Consider the following 19,751-nt stretch of genomic DNA (forward strand, 5'->3'; position numbering starts at 1 on the left):
GACTTCGCCCCTATTCCCCCTCTCAGGCCTCTTTTTAGGATGTCCATAAGCTGACCAAGGGCTGCAGGAGAGAGATTGTTCCCTCCTCCTTCATCCTTGTTATTCAGGGCCTGCATTTTCCTCGTCCACGGTAATGCCTGGCAGCGCTTTGCCACCACTGAATCGCAGCACAGACGCATAAAGGATACTGTCTTCTCTACTTTTGTCTTGTGTGCTTTCCATTCCAGGCAAGGCAGCTGCCACGCGTCGGAAAAGCTGCAAAAAACCACACAGGGAACAGATCAAAACAATCGTACTTTAAAGAGTGCACCCCAGTTGATACAGTTCAAACAATGATTCAATACATCCTTTGGTACTATTTACACTGCTTACACCAAAAAGCCTGACACCAAACATAACCTTTATTCTTACGAAAAGGCAAACCACATTTTTGTTGTTATTGAAGATCAAATGTTACTGGCTACAAGCAGCAAACCTTCTACCACCTTCTCTGCAAATATGCTCCGTTTGGAATCCAGCATTTCCACTTCACATCTGCCATAGATGTCCACAGACCCCCAACAACTTCCCCAAGTCAGATGAGAACTCCACCTTCACACCTGCACAGAGTATTCGCTACACAGGAGCATGGACACACTGATAAAAGTCAAACACAACATCCAGGAGTCTGTCACCAATATTGGCCAAGCTAGCACATATGGAAGAGCGTCAGAATAGGGCATGTACGTAATGACATCCCCTAAGCACCTTCTTCCAGGCTCCACGTTATCTGTGGCTCAGGCTCCCTATGAACCAGACAAAGAATCTTTCCTTCAGGAATTTGCCCAATCCTTTTCTGAGCACCCTCAACTTTCAGTACCCACTCCATCATTATCATTTGTCCATACTCAGGGTATAAAACACAGAGCAGGAACAAGTGTCAAGAGCACTTGCAATCCCAAAGCAGTTGTTCTACCTCTCACTTGGACATTGTCTCCTAGCAAGGTCTTAGCTCCAAACTCTCTTTGTAGTTTTATTCCACTTGAAGGAGGCTGAGAGATAAGACTGAACAGGATCAACTCCCTCTCCTGCATTTCCTACCTTTGCCCCTGAGGGTCAAACTTCTGGTTCCTACCACATGGCTTTTCCCCAGCCCTCTGGGCAAGGACCCTACAGATTTGTCCACTATTAATGCACGAGAATTCACGTGAATTTCCTGAGCCCACGATACCCTGTCTTCTCCTGCACCGGAACAGCACAGTTAAGGACTATCCTTCAGCTGTGTGCGATTTCTCTGAGAAGCTGCCATGTTCAGTTGGTAGGAAACACACAAGTTTCATCAGTAGTGTTCTCTTTTTTATGTGCCTCGGCAAGTGTGCGCGCAGCAGGACAGGAGGACAGGACAGATCAGATGGATGGAAGGATATACAGCACCTTTACTATTCATCAGGGTTATCAAATGGCTACCTAATTGTTTCTTACCTTTGAAGAACAGCCCTAGTAGAGTTTTGATCCCATGCTGATGCACTCAGCACACACCCAGATGAGCTTCTGACATACACTGCATTAATATTTTTACACCATTACAGACATTGTTACTTCTATATGTTTCTTGCTTGCATGTTATCAGGCATCCAGGACACTAGATGTTACCAAGCGCTCAACATCTCCATCCATCAGTGTGTTAACATCACCACACTGCATGCCCGACAGCAGCTCAGGAGTCCCAAAATGCCTGGTGCAAGTCTGACGTCAGCCTTAATGTGTTAAATGGACATTATTGCACATTATTTCAGTCCTCTCCTCAAATGACACAAAGCTAAACCACTTATTCCCAGTGACCCACTTTCTACAGAAAACTGAGCCAAGCCACTGTCAGTCTGTTTATATTATGAATGTTGGTACCTGAAACAGCTTTGCAGATCAGGGCACAAGTGCTTTTGCAAATTTGGCCCTGAGCGTCCAAATGATGATGGGAAGACATTAAGACAACTTTATCAGCTTGACAAGTACCCTCCAAGCTAATCATGAATAAGTCCCCAGGTTTGTCAGGCGCAGCTGTGACCTTTGCAGGGCAGGACAGGAGTACAAACACAATATGCTCATTGGTATCTGACCTTCGCTGTTACCACTGCTGTTACAAAGAGACTGCTACGTGAGGAGAGGACAAAACTGACAGGTAGAAAAAGGCAAAGCTGCTTTCCTTCGCCATTCCCATCATCTCCCTCATAACCACTCTAGAAACCATCTCCAGCATCCTCACCCGTTTTTCACCAACAGCAACACCACTTCATAGGCATACGCTGAAATCTGGACTGAGACAAGGATAGGGTCTAAGAAGCCGGTCCTTGATGTATCTCACTGATTTTAGCCAACAATTTCAAAGCAAAAAAGCTTGGTATCCCCCTCAAAGTTTGTATTAACCTCTGCCATTATCTTGAGCCTCCCAGCCTCACTGAAAAGTTCTCATATGCCAACAACAAAGAAACAAAGATCACGTCAAAATTCTAGATGCTAAACTGTACTAGCCACCGACACCGACAGCAGGAACACACAACCACCCAAAAGTATAAAGGCAAGAGAGACTTCCTGGTCAGAATTAAGATAATTTTGACACGGGGAGAAGCTAAACCTTGATCTAGTTGTAATCCTTGTACAAAAAAAGTCCTATCAATTGAGCTCACCACTTCTTGTTACTGTATCTGCTTGCCTCATCTCACCACCACTCTTCACTCTTAATTCTGCTTGAAAAGGCAACGTGACTATGATTTTTCCAAGCATTTTAAAACTAGTCAGACATGAGCACTTTGGCTTGTAAGAATGAAATGGGGGAAAAGAAAGAAGCTGCAGACTTTCAGAGCAATCTCTCATCATATCCTCATGGTCAGCATTATTTTTCCTTGCCATTCCAATCAGATAAGAGGACAGCACTACCAACATCCTTAGCTTTATTACTTTTCAGAAGGCTTTTCTTTCACTCAGTATAGCACTAGACTATCCATTATAAGCTCTTTTGCATCTTGGAGATGATCAAGGAAGTAATGGAGATTTAATCTCATCTTCCTCTGGAAGCCTTAAAAGTTTTAGTACCATATTTGAATCCACAAGCGCTTTGCAGTCTCGATGGTTTCTTTGCATTTAACAGTCTTCAACAGACTTCCTGACTGAATCACATTTGGGTACAAAAGGTTCTGACTCTTGTTCTTTACTGGGCTTTCTCCCTAAAGTTACTTCTACTCTCAAAATGTTCAATATTTGGTGAGCTTTCACAGGCTGATTAACAGATCTCAACTTCGGTTTTATGAAAATAAACAGCTTTGTGACTTCTGGGGAAAAAAAAAAAAGGAAAAAAGGATTATTGGACAGCCACACAGCTGTATTGCAAAATATTCAAATACCACCTACGGTTATGCTTTCAGAAGTGTACTAGTATGTTGTCAATGCATAAATAGATGATATGGTAAACTCTGCTCCTCTCTGGCACATCACTTCATAGCTATATCTATCCCTATTAGCTCTGCAGGAGAAGATCTGTTAAACCTCTCATCCTTCCAACACACACTTTCCTGCTGATATGCAAGTGATACACTAGATGTAGAAAATGGAGCAAACTAGCTTACCTACCCCTCCAGTATACTGGCGGGTTTTTTTGCTCATACACTACAGTCTTAAGAGTAATTTTGACCCAGTTCTTGACATAGAAGGTTTGGGGTAGAAAAAAAATCCCTCCCATCAGTTTTAAGGGTGGCTATGCAACAGAGTTTGGCACAATCCTACCAGATCATGCCTAAATTAGGTTGCTCACTTGCCATCTTTGCTCCGATAGAAAGAGGGGAAATGCATCACTTCATACAGCTCTTTGCTGATGTCATGCACCTTGAGATCCTAGGTGGAAACAGCATTACAAAAAAAAATTGCTTTAAACTGTGACATTGCTATTTATTTCCCTCTTGTTCAATACGTAGAAAGTGAGGGATGCAGTTTATAGAGGGGAGAGGTGGGGAGTCTTAAAAAAAACCTCAGCTGATGGGAGCCAACTGGAATTACTGCATTTAAACCAAGCTGCTGACAGAAAGGCTAAGTGTTTAAAATACAGTAATCCTTTCTTTACATTAAGACCAGGAATAAAATTATGCCTTTAGCGGTATTTCTCCCCTAAATTATTTGACTAAAAAAGGAATTTGGCAACTAAGAAAATAACTTTCTTTCTTATTAACCTTCTGCTTATCAGCCACAGCATGTGTGAACAAATCCAATTAGGGAAACTTCATGATGGTTAGAAAGCAGCCTTCTACACAGGGACCTTACTGCTTCGCAGGACCCAAGCCAGCAGTCTTATCCCACTGAAAAATGCCACAGGCAGTTGCATATATATATATATGCATACATTATTAGTGCATACACACACACATATATATGTCTAAATATCTGTGCACATATGTGTGTATAAAAAAACATGTGTTAGTGAGCATTCAGGACTTTTTTTCCAAGGCAGGAGTTAAACGCAGCTATCTGAAAGACTGAGCCACACAAATTCTCTTTCAGCATTCAACCCTGCAACCTCCCTCCTGATTAAACTCTGAAAAAAAAAACCCCTCATCTCTCACCATTAGTTTCAATTCATTTGCCAAACTGTGCCTTTCCTACTACTCCAGCCAGTAAATCCCCAACAGATCAGTGTCACAAATGACTGTAGGCATGAAACAGTTTTCACTGTAACACTCCGGCAGCAATATGGAAAGGACAGGAGGATCACTGTCCAGATGGAAAAGCCAAGCAAGAAACCTGTTCTCCAACGCAAAGCAAACAAAAATGTTTCCCTAATTCTCATTCTCCAAGGAGAGCAGTGCAACTCAAAGAGTAATTCTTGCCCATCAGATAGACAAAAATCAAAAGACAGGAGAAAGAGCCAAGCTGCTAGATGCAGCCAGCTCTGTGAAAACAGGGTTACTCAAGGGGCCATGGTCCTTTAGCTACTGCCGTGAGAAAGTTTTTCTGCCAAATACTATATTCAGCCTGTGGCTCTTTGAGAGCAAATGTGAAGTGTGCCAGGTACTGCTGTAAGGAGGTCTTCAGGGCTCTCCCCCCTCTCTCTTTCTACGAGACAGCAAAATGAACCCTGACATATTCTGGGCATGAAATCCACAAACTAACAATAAGATTCCCTGAAATACAGACTGCCGAGATAGAGCATGAAACTCAAAGTCTTTTAAAGCTTATTCAGGGCTGACAAATAAAATTAATTAGAGACTACGATTCTCTGCATTAACTGAAGTTATCTACTTCTCTCTTCAGTCTAAGGCTCCCCGGCAATCAGTCTTTGCTGAAACTTGCAGGATCCAAAAGCCAATTTTTTCTTCCTACTGCATCAATTTAACCCCAGAACAATAATATCACCATTTTTACTCCATAGTATCATCCACTCATTTTTCCTTTAACACCCACTCCCCAAAGTCAGAAAGAACAGTAAGTGTATAGTACCCTGGTGACTGGAGACAGCTCTACGCTAACAGATCCAACAGCACACAGCAGCTGTATGTTACAATCTAGTTTGACAGTGTGCAACGAGGAGAGATGAGGCTTGCCCCAGCAGCTCATCAGATCAGTCTTTGGGGAAAAGAAATGCCAGAGAAGTCATAAAATGAAAGTCTGCCATGTCCAAGTTTCAGCCAGCATGTACAGAGGCTGCAAATCCTCTGTACTTTCTCTGCAGTGGCTACATGGATGATCCACCCCTAAGCCTCTAAACCAAGCCACAGGTTACTCACTTCCACCTCAGCCCCCAGTACTGCATTAGCTGAGGTGCCGTCTTCTGAGCTGTCCCCTTTCATGCCACAGGGGAATGACAAAAAAAGCCTGTCAGCGGTACATTCCCCTCTATTTCTTTGTTGGTAGAAGATCCCGGCATTAAAATACATGCTGTTTGAAGTATGGTGCAACTCACCTTCTAGAGTCACACTATAAAGCCAGGCACTCTGGATCTGTAGGATAGCTGCAGTGAGCACAGAGCTGAAGACAGTGCCCCTTCCTCTTATCTGTGCTGCCTTCCAGCAGCAAAGGATGAACAAGAAGCTAAAAGTAGCACACAAGGTCAAAAGTACCCTGGCTTCCCACAGACGGCTAGGAAAAAAGTGACACAGCCGAGGAGGTGAAAAAGTCTTAGCCATTACCCTCCTCAAGCAGGACAAGAAACTAAGCTTCTTCCATATCCTTAAAGGGGCAAACACTGCTTCTGAAACCTTGTGGACAGCATCCTTGGAGAACCCTAGTGCTTGGGCCAACACAAAGAGCACTAAGGTTCACCATCTATGAGATAACATTATTCTTCAACATCTGACTAAAACTAGAATGAGGTTGGTGTACTGGCTAGTGCCCCACAGCATCTCCCGAGCTGCCCAAATGGCTGCCTCTGCGTCTGCTAACCCTGCCTGGCAGTCAGATCCAGGGCAGTGAGGGCTGCAACTCACGTCTCCAGGACTCACCTGCACACAAGTTACAGTGGAATTCACATCTCTGACCTGAAAGAGAGGATGGAAAGAAAGCAAGGAAGCTATGGTGGGCCAAACACGAGGTGTTAGTAAAAACAGAGCTCACTCTGGAACTGGTAACATCAAGGTGCCTACATCCAACACCACACAGAGATCAAAACCTTAATGAGAAGGGGATGAAAATGCCAAGAAGCCAACAATAGAGGACTGAGGGTTCAACTTCATCCCAAGTCTCTTTCTGCATTAGCTTGTGCCATTCCCTACCTTTAATCCAGGGCACAGGATTCAGTTCCAGGGGACAGATTTTGTGCTGGGGAAAATAGGACATCAGGGAAACAACAGTGTTTTGTCAGCTTTTCTGGACTGTCCAGACAGGCTGCCAAGTGAAGTACTGACAACCTGTGAAGTTTTTAACAGTGGCAGGCAAGAGTTTTGTGTGGAAGTTAAAAAACCAAAACAACAACAAAACAAAAAAGCCACACACCAAAACAGTTCATATTCCCTAATCTACATATTTCAGTCACACGCAGTATCAAAGCTGCATGGTAATTGCTAAATCTGAACCTACACCCTAGTGGACAAATCAATGACTCGTCAACTAGTCTAAGATTCACCTTTACGTTAACATTTGATATCCAGCACTAAGTGGTCTTAATTTTTATATAAACATGTTTCATTATATGTAGTCAAAATATGGACTTTGTATCTAAAACAATTTGACACTTGAATTAAAAATCCTGTATGAAAATAACTTGGACAGCAATTGCTCTGCAGACTCAGAATGTATTATGGATAGAAGTTATCAGTTATGGGAAGGTCAAATTTGCATTCAGCTTATTAAAGAAAGATTTTATACAGGTTATGGGAAGAGTATCCATTCTGCAGTTGTACCTATATGCTTTCCCATTTCATTGGGGAAGAATTTATTGACAAGTTAGTAAAAGAAATTCATACCATTCAATAGAGAAGCTGCAAGGAAACAGAGATCTAGATAACTAGCGGTATTAAAAGTCTTATCCTTTGAGAATCGTTTCAACAACTAGTTACAAAACTAATAAAAAATGAGGGTTTCAAATATATAGAATAGTTTTGAAGCTCCTGAAAATCCCAGTCCATGCATGCAACACAAGGATCAAAACTCAGAAGAAAAATCCATTTCTAGTTCTTTTTGAAAAACCACTTCAATCTTTTGTTTTGATATTTTACACAGAGAACGAAGTCACTTAAAATCTGTCTTCTTGTCCCATTCTGACAAGACCTCACACTACATGAAGTACCCACTCGGATTATGATGCAGTGATATGTAACAGCCCCAAGTTTTTTAGATATTACTGTTTATTGATGTTAGTGAAGAACAGGATTTATGTCTCAGAACACCGAATCTTCTATTTAATACAGAGAGAACTAGCCCCCAGGCTCCCGCCACCACTTTTTTTTTTTCCTGGAGCTGAATTACCAAGTCTATTTTCTCACAGAAGTAGTCTTACAGCATGTAACCTGGCAATTAAAATCAGAGGCATAATTTGTCTAGACCTCCGTTATGCAACTAAGATTTTTCTCTAGAGTGTGTGCAAGTGAGGCTACAGCTATAGAAATGGCTCTATGCTCTGACAATCTCATTACTACAGTCCCTGAACAGCTTCAGCATAAAATACAAAAAGGCAAAGTTTGTTCCTTCATAATGTATTAAACAGAGCGACCATCCTTCATGATGAAGGCTGTGATAGCTTTACAAAGCACATGTTTTATTAAACGACAGTATCTTATGCCAAAACAGACTACAGGCATACCAGACAAGATTTTCCTACTTACATCTCAAATCACCAGGGCTCCAACTGGCCCTGAAAGCCACAAGCTACCTTATAGGCTTGGACACAGACTTCTGGAAACATGTCAGCTGCACAGCAACTCCCTCAAGGAAAGAGGGAGTAGAGAGCTTCATCATCATCATTCCTCTCAGCAAGGCAACTGCTCTCAAGTGCACACCCCCTAGTCTAAGTAAAGATTAAGGATTCCAGCACAGAATCCAAGCCTTAATTACAAGCCAGCCCCTCTGTTGTGGCAGGATAATTGGTGGACCCTGCAACTGAACACTTTCATGCCTGCTAATGCACTGAAACACAGTGCTAAGTTAACACATCTAATTATTCCATTATATAGGGAATAATTTTGCTACTAATATACAAAGTCAAGGGACATTTTAATAACAGACCCTTTAGTCTTGTCTATAACGTACAAAGTAATTTATAACCCTGTTTTAGCAACTCCTGATACAATTCTGCATACAAACCATTTGTGTAACTACATATATAAAATATACATGTGATTATATACATACACGTATGTGTGTGCATGCGTTTGCTCTGTGGAGACACCCAAGAATGAATGTCTTCTACATCTTGCACTACTGCATTTCCTCCTACCACAAGACCAGCTGCCAAATGCTTTAGCAGTCACGACTCCGTATGAGAAATCGCTAGATCAATGAAAAAGCAGTATCCCATTATGCACTGAGTCAGTAAGGATGTCTCTATTCATGATCTGCTAGTAAGCATATTTGCTTACATAACTAATAAGCTCAACAAAATTTCTTTCATGTAAACACCAGATCAGTTCCACAGCATTTACTACTTTCACCAGTTCACTGTCTGCCAAGTGATTTATCTGCATTAACACAAGTGCTAAAACTTCATCTAGCAGGTCAGAATTTAAAGAGCTGCAGCTCATCTCACAACATAAAACCTAATTTCATTGCAGTTACATCAGCTCTGAAGACATTTCACTGCTTTCTGCAATTCAAAAGCAACTCGTCATCTAACAGAAATAAATAGCTTCGGCCGTCCAAGAACATTTGCTCACACTTTCAGTGCCTTCCAATAGAGTGGGAACACCAGTTTACACTGTCTCACTGTACAGCGGAAGCATTTTAAGCCATCGCATTCCTCCTTGACTGGTTTGCCTGCATTCTTTCACTGAATAGATATCAGAAACAGTCCTTGGACCTGTGTTTCCTCAACTTTTTGGCTCATGCCTTAATCCCTTCAATCTAAACACCAAATCTGGATTATCAAAAATCCAGGAAGGTATGATTCCGTACCCACAACACTTCTGTAACTCCTCTTTTCTAAGGGGAAAGAAGTTCAAAGTCATTTGCTGCAAAGTCAGGGATCCTTCTGAACATCAGTCAAAAATTCAACTCCGAGACGTTGCTCACTATGTATGGACTACAAATGTCCCTCTGACACCCTTTGCAAAGGCTTACCAATGTCTAGGGAAGTCCTATTTCCACAACTGGGCATTAACAGAAGTACTGTAGGCTGCAACCAGTCCTGAGACATTACTCACCTGTTTTACATTGTATCCTGCTTTTGCACTAGTTTCAATGAACATTACATTCAGCTCTTTGGCTTTTCTTTCTCCTTCCTCAATGGACACTTGTCTGGGAAAGATAACACAGAATTAGGAAAAAAAACCCAAAAAGACAAACACCTTGAAAATTAAGATTTTCATCTTCAACCCAAAGGGATGACTGCTTCATTAACAGTTCTGAAAACATTTAACTTTTTTTCCCATGCACACAGATGCCACATACTGAGCACAGCTGTAGACAAGGATCATCATTTCATTGTATCAGATGGACCTCTGTCGCACACTTGGCTCCCAAAGTAGAACTCAGCTTTCCAGTGGAACAGCTAAGTGGGCCAAGTAGACTTCTCCAAATCCCTGTGCAGAAAGCTATGTTTTTATGTCTGAACAATTAGCAATCAACAGATTTTAATACCCCAGTAACAATTGTTAACCTGCAGCCTACCAAACTATTTTAATAAAGGACCAAGCGTAACTACCTCATATCAAATTAATTTTGTCCTGTTTTCCCCTGGCTAGGTGTGCCACCCATTAAGCAGTCTGCTACAGCAAAAACTGGGGGAAACTTTGGTTCAAGAACTGCCAAACAAAAATCATGAGGTATATGAGGGGCACATGTGTGCATAAGGAATTCTTAATAGGCTGTTATAAATCTGCAATAGGGGTCACAAGTGAATCTATTCTGAAGAAATAAGGATTTCATTCAAATCCAGAATACTTCCCTCTCATGCTTTTGTTTTACTTTTGTGACTTTTTACTCATTTGTGCTAAGAATATCATAAACCCAGAATAAGCAGAGTACACAATGCAGCAAAAGCTGAAGATGCACAACTTCTAATAAAAATATTTAAGTTTGCCAACTTAGAAAAAACCCTGAAGAGTTTTAAAAGGGAGGATTACTTGCACCTACCATATATATCTGAGCAAATCTATTAAGCATGAATATTTGTAATGACTTTCATTTATTCATTCACTGATGGAGGTTGTAGTTAACACTCCATTCTCTCCTGACATCCGAACAAGTTGGTGACAGTTTCTCAACTCATTCACAGCATCATGCTGGAACCTTGTGCTTATCCAAATGAAAGAAGTTTTAAAATTGAGATTTCTCTAGTCACAGCCATCTCCAGCATAGTTAAAACAAGCTTGAGCAGTTTGTGGGGAAAAAAAACCCACACACAAGTGTCCTTTTTATAATAGTTGTCTAGGAGAAAACAGCAGCAGATTAAGAAAAACATTTGAAAGATGAGTTATTCCTCCATACCTCTTATCTGCTAGATCTGTTTTATTTCCCACCAGCATAATGATGACATCACTGCCCCTTTCCGTTCTGACATCATCAATCCATTTTGTTGTTTGCTGGAACGAGTTTACATCTAACAGAGAACAGTGGAGAGGATTATCACTGCAGGTATTCTTCACCAATCACTAGTAAATACACCTGTAAGCCTCAAATAAAAGCTTCATATTCTCTAGAATTGGCATAATAGGGAGATGAAGAGTCAGCAAGTGAAACCCTAAGTCTCCCACACTGAAGCATATGAAAACTTTGGCATTAATTTCAAATGGGCTACTACTTCATTACAGGTGAATTCAAAGCCAGGAAGTGAACTGAGTTGATCTATAATTTAGTTTTGACAGCATCTAAAATGAGAAGTCTGATCACTGTGTTTTAGACCAGTTCCCTCTTTTTTTTAGTTCAACATAAAATATTTTATATAGAGAATGGGGATTAATGTGCATTCTATACTATGGGGACATTGCATTCTATACTGCTCGTGACTCGTGCACCTACAGCAAGAGGTTCCAACAGTTTCATTGCTTCTCAAAAGTACTTAATACCAGCTACACATTTTGTACAGCTTAATCACTTTTTACTTGCTAGGTTCAGGATTTTCTCTAGGAAATATCAGGGTTATACAACATACTAGCAACTCCTGTATTGTTGAACAGTGAGTTCAAAATAGTTTCCAAATCATTTGCACAGAACCAGAAATACAAATCTAACCTATCCACAGATGCTTTTTCTTAATAATATGCCCTTAAAAGCTGCAAGATAAGAATTTTAGGAAGCTATCCTGATCTAATGAGACAGTATGTTGTTTGAAAAGTTGCATCCTCTAAGGAAAAATGAGTTGTGTAGAAGCTGCCACGGAGCTCAGCATTTGCCAGTTAGCTACACAAAGAGCATCTGAGTTGCCAAAGTAGTACTTAAAAAAGGGGAGGCTCTGCAGCAGTTCTTGACAAGTATTGATTTTTTTTTAATGGCTTCTACTGCATAGTAATATATTGTATGCTAGACAGTCAAGACTTGATCACTTGCCAGCATCTTAATTCTTCTCTTTACTACTTGGTAATATTGAATTTGCTAGGTCGGTAAGAAAATTTCAAAGTTCACAGCTAACCTGTAATTTTAGCTCAAATGAAAGTGCTATTTTTAACAATTAAAGCTTTTATAGGTAAAGCCCATGTTCCTGCTGTAATCTTCTAGTATTTATAAATCAAAGGATGAGCACTTCTGCATTTGTATAGAATTAGGCCATTGCTCTCGGTCAATTCCGGTTTAGAACTGAAAGTGTCTGAAGGTTTAGTTCTCCTAAAACAAAACTTCTGTTCTTTGTAAATACAGAAAGCTAGTAAGTTAGGGGTCTCTGGACTGAGGGGAGGGAGAGAAGAAGAAAGGTTGAAAAGGCACTAATATTTTAGTTCACAAAAATGTACATACCTTAGTAAGAAATGAAAGAGCAATTGTTAAAGGATAAGGGCTTAGTGGTAAGTTTTACATATTGCAAAATGTGAAAGTGACTGATTCAAATGAAAATGTGATGTTAATGCATTTCCCCCCCCAGCCCATGCCCAGAATATTTTTGGGGGGGGGAGGGTAAATGGAGTGAAGCAAGCTACAGCTATCAGTGCAAAGTCTCTAGTTTAAGAATTCAGATATCTATGAACATGACAGGTGTTTGAGACCAAAAGTCATAGGTGATATTATGATCAAAAAGCAGATGAAAGAGGGTAAAGTGCAACAAGACCAGCCAGGACTCAAGGCTTCAGGAGAATGTGATAGGAAAGGGTTACAAAATGATGTCATTTGTAAGACAGTTTATACATTACAACAGCAGCACCCAGGTGGCTAGCTTAAAACTTGACTACAATAAAAGAAAACATTTTTTTTTTCATGCCAGAATGAAGAACAAGCAGATGACTGTGATAGGACATGCAAAGCTAGGCTAAAGGATGAAAGGGGCAGAGTATTAGAAATGCAGAATTCCCCCCACTCACTTGTGATATCATAAACAACAACTGCAACAGTGGAGTCACGAATGTAGCTAGGAATCAAGCTCCTGAACCGTTCTTGACCTGCTGTGTCCCATAATTGCAACCGTACCTAACAAAATCAGTCAAACAAGCAAGAAAAATAAGAAAAAGGTCAAACCCAGTGCAATATACCTACTTGTGATATCGTAAACTACTACAGCAGCAGCAGAGTCACGGATGTAACTGGGAATGAGGCTACGGAAACGTTCCTGACCCGCAGTATCCCACAGCTGCAACCTGATCTGTGGGTGGGAGAAAATTAAAAAAGCCAAACTGCCACTAAAAATAAAAGAGTAAATAAATTTTACTTTTTGAAAAAAGCTAAATAAAAATTATAAGCTCATGCAGGAGATGACTGGGGACTGGGAGCAGCAGCATACTGTCTCCTGTACAGCAATCTCTCCCAAGCGTTAGCAGTAGCCAAACTGGTATATGTGCACCTATCTCAGCTTTCCACTGTCTCTGCTTTTTAAAAAATGCTTCCCTTCCAAAAGGGGAGAAATAGAATTGCTCAGCTTTCAAACTGAGAGGACCAACAAGAAAACTAAGGCGAATGTTCACCTGCAGCTCTCCCTACACAAGATTTTCATGCTCTGCTGCTATCCTTCCTTAGGACTCAAGCATGTAACCTCCAGCATCCTGGAGGATGGTTGCTGGTGGAAGAATCAGACCACACACCATGCTTCTCAAGGAAGAGCCTTCAGCGGCTGTCAAAGCACTGGAAAAGCTACTAACGTGAATTTTTCAAGGAGGATAAAATGCTAGTTATTACTCTATATTTAAGCTTTAGCCACACTGCAAAGTAACATGCACACAAATGAGGCTGAATGTCTCCTACCATCAAGGTTCTGAAAGAAAAGGCAAGATATACTAAAAGCAACATGTATGGCAAGATGTGCAAGGGCCAGTTTTGATATGGAAAGAACATCTCATCACTCAAGCACTTTCAATGCAATCACATTTATTGTCGGTTTATACAATACCATAAGCTTATGCAGCACTGCAGAATTTGCTTCTGCAAATAGCTCAATGGCTGAATTTCTTAATTAAGAATCTGAGCTCATTTTAAACCACAGGCTTGCTCCACAGAGGAGTGATTTCATTTCAGGAACTAGAACTGCACCAAGCTAAGGAACAAGTGTTATTTCTGGATTACTATTGAAGGCAACCTTCTTTTTAAACAAGTAATATTAAGCATATCAAGCTAGCTATTAACTGGCAAGATTTGGCAAATTATATTTTATCTTTCCTTCTTGTGACATCAAAAACTGAAGGCGTTCAAGATGGTCCCGTTCTCCAAATTCCCACCATTATGCACCCCTCAAACTATCTGTATCATCTCTTTCTTCAAAGAGGATGACACTATAGCACCTTCTCCCACTTGCAAAATGGCACTCATGAGCCCTCCACAGATGAAGCAAATGGTTATTTCCCATTTCCCCAAAGAGAGAAGGGAGCTGTCTCCACAGCCCTTGTCAGTCTGGAAGCAGCTGGTAGATGAAGGCTCAGTCTGTACTTTCAAGTGATCTCAGAACTGTGGGCTGCACAATTACAACAGATGCTGATCCTCATTCCTACCGTACATGGAGGAGTGCAACAAAAATCTTACTCACTGTTCGATCCTCCAAATACATGGTTTTCGATAAGAAGTCAATGCCAATTGTTGCCTGTAAAAAAATGAAAAAACCAACACCTCTTAAACAAAACGTCAGAACAACTGTAGTGATTTTCAGGGGAGTGAGCATTACTGCCAGATCAGAATTCAGCACCTACAGCACATCTGCAAGAAAAATATGCTGGTTTTCTTACTTTCAACATATAGCTTTACCTATGAATAAGATTCAATAAGCAGTTTCCTTAATATCCATAACCAGAACAATATCTTAAAGCACAAAAAGTTGTTAACCTTATGTTGTGGTTTAACCCCAGCCAGCAACTAAGCACCACGCAGCCGCTCACTCACTCCCCCCCATCCAGTGGGATGGGGGAGAAAATTGGGAAAAAGTAGTAAAACTCATGGGTTGAGATAAGAATGGTTTAATAGAACAGAAAAGAAGAAACTAATAATGATAATGATAACACTAATAAAATGACAACAGTAGTAATAAAAGGATTGGAATGTACAAATGATGCGCAGGGCAACTGCTCACTACCCGCCGACTGACACCCAGCCAGTCCCCGAGCAGTGACTCCCCGCCCCCACTTCCCAGTTCCTATACTAGATGGGACGTCCCATGGTATGGAATACACCGTTGGCCAGTTTGGGTCAGGTGCCCTGGCTGTGTCCTGTGCCAACTTCTTGTGCCCCTCCAGCTTTCTCGCTGGCTGGGGATGAGAAGCTGAAAAATCCTTGACTTTAGTCTAAACACTACTTAGCAACAACTGAAAACGTCAGCGTTATCAACATTCTTGCATACTGAACTCAAAACATAGCACTGTACCAGCTACTAGGAAGACAGTTAACTCTATCCCAGCTGAAACCAGGACTCCTTAACTTCAGTTTATGCATATTGACTGTTTAATCCATACAGTCATATGGGTATCAGCAAGGATTTTTACGCATATGATCTAAGTTAGTGTCCATCAGCTGAACGAGGATATCTGGCACACTCTATTCTTCCTGACTGCCAAGTATCTTAACATATCTTAACTTTAAGCTTTTTTCATTACGGCTAAGGTGGACATCTTCACATCTGCTGCAACACAAGGGCGCATGCACACACACGGCCCCCAACAATTACTAAAGCTCAGTTAATACTAAAGCTCACTGCAGCATACCTGCATCCAAGTTTCTAGACACTAGTGGGAGCTTTGTGTAGAACATCCTTGTATCTGTTTAAGAGAAAGAGCAAAGCACTACTACACGCTATCAAGAGCTGCTTCTTAAAACACGTGATCTTCACCCTGTTTTTCAAGGCTGCACAGTGGGGGTGAACCCAAGCTCTAGGAGTTCGTTTGCTGCAGGGATACAACCAAACTGACCTGTTGGGGCTATAAGGCTGCCCTGGCTTCAGCACGATGCTGAGTACCTCGAGCAGCTGCGCTGCTCAGCAACATCAATAGAGCCTGAAAAATGTTCCAAATAAATTTGAAAAGAAAAAAAAGAGAAAAAAACCCTCAACAGGTAAGAGGTAAGTGACTCAGCTAAGGCAAAAAGGCTTGATACAACCTCTTCCCTGCTCTCCCCACACTGAAGCAGGTATTTCTAATGCAGAGTCTATTTTACTGTATATGCTCCATATTGTTAGACTGCTATTATGCCTTCACTATATAACCCCGTAATTAATTCCTTGTATTCTGTCAGTTATTTTACGTGGTAGGAATAAAGAATAGAGCCAGCCAGCCCGCTTGCAAGCAATATAGAAAAAACAGCTGCAAATGAATTAAAAGAGCAGAACTGAACAATTCAAACTGAATTCCCATTTGCAACTAAATAGAACACACCAGAAAACAAACTTTCCTGGCTGGATCAGGACAGCAGATTTGCAGTACCAGAGATGCATACAGGAAAAATAAATAATGGTGGATCCCAAGACAGCTACCCAGTGATTTCTCACCTGTCATCAAGAACTGTGACATTGCTAGTTCAGAGAGATGATACTGAAACTCCAAGACGGATATGAGAAGCCACAAAAGACTAATGCAACAACGTGCTTTCCTTCTGCTTTTGTTTTCCATTGTTTTGGTAGAGGGTACTCCTCAGAAGATTGCCTCAAAGATGCTTCTATTTCTCCTCATGTCTATCTGATTTTTCTTTACAGAAGAAAAGCTACCAAACCCCTAAGATCTTACACCATATATACAAGTCAAGATCCCATTCTGGCTGACAAACTGCTGGAGACTCAGATTTTCTCTGCTCTCAGTAGGAGCTGGCACATCAGCTGCAAAGCCTGAAACCTGCCTCAGCCTGTACTTCATGCCATCCCTCCCACGCAGCTGTACAGCAGCAAGGCTCTGAAGCTCACTCGCTAACGTAAGAAGTCTCTGTATGCCTGGTAGAAATGCAAGTGCCACACAGAAACACATCGGGTCAGTGAGATACCTGCACTTGGACACTCACGGCACGGGAAATGCAACAGAGAGGCCAAGCACAAAACCTATTTTAGACCTGGGCGATGAAAATATTTGTGCTAATCACATTGAAAAGAACATATGGCAGGTCTGTTACTTTCAAGCTGTAAAGTGGCTCTTGACCTAAGCCCCCACAAGCTTTAAGTATTACAACGAATAACTTAACAGCCAGACGTATTTGTCTGCCTGTACTGTTCTGACCATATCATGATGATACAGAGAAGCAGCAGATGTCAAGGAGCGGATGCAGGCACTCTACATCCCACTTTTACTAAAATAGGTAACCTACAAAGAGGCATTTTGTCACAATTCTGACAGAAGGTGCAAAAAAAACTTGGGGGATCTTTACAGATGAGTTGTAAGGAAGAGCTGTGCAATGTATGAGTAGAGGAAAAGTCTGCTTACTGATGGGGAGAAATACATGGACATGAAACTAAGCTAATTACTTTAATTAAGGTGGAGGCAGGTTTAACCCACTTGTGGAACGCTGTGCACCACATGGAACAAGCAGGAACTAGGCACGCTTTGAACATGCTGCGAGGTACTGTAAGTCCCAACTGCAAATTTAAAGAAGACAAGCAGCACAAAAAAAGCTGGAGAGGGCCACACTACGGATGGGGCCATGTACGAGATCACTTTTTAATCCATTTGTCCTTGCAACACTACTGTCTAATAAGGAACTGTTGCTACCCTATTTTATAGACTATACTTGCTGACATAGAATTACCCAAGACTATGCAAGGAAGCCTGAGGCAAAGCAAGAACCTGAATTATCTTTCAAGTCACGGGCCAGCGTTTCAACTGAACGCTGTCCTCCCTCTCTCGTCCTCCAAGAGGCTGAAGCTAAAGGGAAGCATGGCCTGTAATTCTCCTCTTGCATAACACACAGAGAATCATCACGCTTGCCAACGTTGGTCTTTCATTATACATCACATACAGTGCCACAAAACAAGGAAAACCTTTCCCAGCATGTCCATGGAGAGGAATCACTCCTGGTAAAATATACACCACCAATGGCGCAATTTTACTTCAGGTGTTTGGGTTTCGTGGACACAGTACAGCAAGTTCTTGTTGGATTCACAAATGCCGCTTTCATGAAAACAGCTTATTAATAAGCTACGGGGGCAACAGCTGAATTCCTCTTATCTAGCAGCAAGAAAAAGAAAACTAATGCACAGCACAAATTTTATTAAACGGCAGCTTTCTATTTTTGCCAACTGAACACAAAAAAAACTTGTTCAAATGATAGGTTGTGGCAGCTTTCAGAAAAAATGCATTCAAAATTTATCAGAAATGTCCACAATGAGCAAATCATCCATCAACTAACCTACAGCTACAGTTAACCACGTACATGGTTTGATATGCATTATCATTCAAGTAACTTGGCTTTGAGAGGTGTCTATATAACCCTGGGCATCAAGAAATTTATTTTCTGGTTTGACACTAACATGTAGTGTGATTTTGGCCAAATTACTGGAGCTTTTATGACTCATTCTTTCTTCAAGCTATAGCAAAATAGGACATATCACACTACCTCAGTCATGACTTCAGTAAAATAGAGGTCTTTGGATGAACGACACTGTACCAAGTACATTAACACCCAAACTAGGCACGCATCACTGATAGCTAAATTGTAGCCATCTTGTAAGCCCTAAAGATTTCTTACTGTTTTAAGTCCCACTCGTTCATTTTGCAATCATTTAGTATATTATGTCAGACCAGCTTCCCATGGAGACAACTATATTATCATGAAGCACGGAGGGTCAAACCTCTTCAAGAAAGAACTAGGACGCAAGCTCCGTAGAGAAAAGGAGCAGACCTGAAAGAAAAATACTGTGGGAAAAAAACAGATTAAATAAAAGAACTGCATTCACATGTCCATGTAATTACAGTGGGTAGAATTTGAAAGGATGTTTGCTCCCTTGGGAGCAATGATGTGTACTCTAGCCCTCCTACACCATAGAAGCTTTGCTTCTCCCATAGTTAAGTGAGAACTTGTATTTCATTCTACCCAACTTGCCTAGCAGCAGCAATGAGGAATTACTGAAGAGGCAGGAAGGAAATCATTAAGGGGTAAAGAGATTTAAACGAGATACTTGGATAGACACTAAGTAACAGAAGAGTCATAGCATTTTTCTTATTTTTTTTCCCATTACCTCCTCCTCCCACCCCCCTAAAAAACCCTGCACATTCATCAGGGAACAGATTTTTTCTCAGCTTAGTGTATTCAGAACATCACCAACTGTAACCAAGTCATGAAACATGTTCTGCTTGGAAAAGACACACTTTATGAAACTAAAGTACTTCTATAGCTTGCCACCTTTTCAAGCTCATCCTAAATTCTGGGAGTGGGCAAATGATTGCTCTCCTAGAGTTTAGAAAAATTAGCTTGCATCAACTTGAACTGACTTGTCATCAAACACAAAGCAGTGAGGGGGCTGCAGGGCCAATTGGAATAAAAGATAACCACTGCTTCAGCCCCAACCTTGCCCCAATCTTGTTTAAATAACAAATAAGCAAGCATAAATA

The 19,751-nt window shown here is 41.1% G+C and overlaps 1 protein-coding gene across 3 annotated transcripts in view; it reads right to left on the reverse strand.

Moving 5' to 3' along the window:
* RAB6A (RAB6A, member RAS oncogene family) overlaps positions 1-19,751 on the reverse strand; it is a 65,225-nt gene that overhangs the window by 6,043 nt on the left and 39,431 nt on the right. The window contains exons 3-8 of one of the 3 annotated variants that reach the window (XM_069808663.1): positions 14,765-14,818; positions 13,277-13,393; positions 13,116-13,221; positions 11,098-11,209; positions 9,813-9,906; positions 189-255 (exon numbers count right to left, since the gene is read on the reverse strand). In XM_069808663.1, coding sequence (XP_069664764.1) covers positions 189-255; positions 9,813-9,906; positions 11,098-11,209; positions 13,116-13,221; positions 13,277-13,393; positions 14,765-14,818 — 550 coding nt within the window. The remainder of the gene's footprint in view (positions 1-188; positions 256-9,812; positions 9,907-11,097; positions 11,210-13,115; positions 13,222-13,276; positions 13,394-14,764; positions 14,819-19,751) is intronic. The other 2 variants (XM_069808662.1, XM_069808661.1) reach the window with 2 other exon arrangements.

Source organism: Haliaeetus albicilla, chromosome 20 (assembly GCF_947461875.1).
Source record: "Haliaeetus albicilla chromosome 20, bHalAlb1.1, whole genome shotgun sequence".
NCBI classification, from domain to species: domain Eukaryota; kingdom Metazoa; phylum Chordata; class Aves; order Accipitriformes; family Accipitridae; genus Haliaeetus; species Haliaeetus albicilla.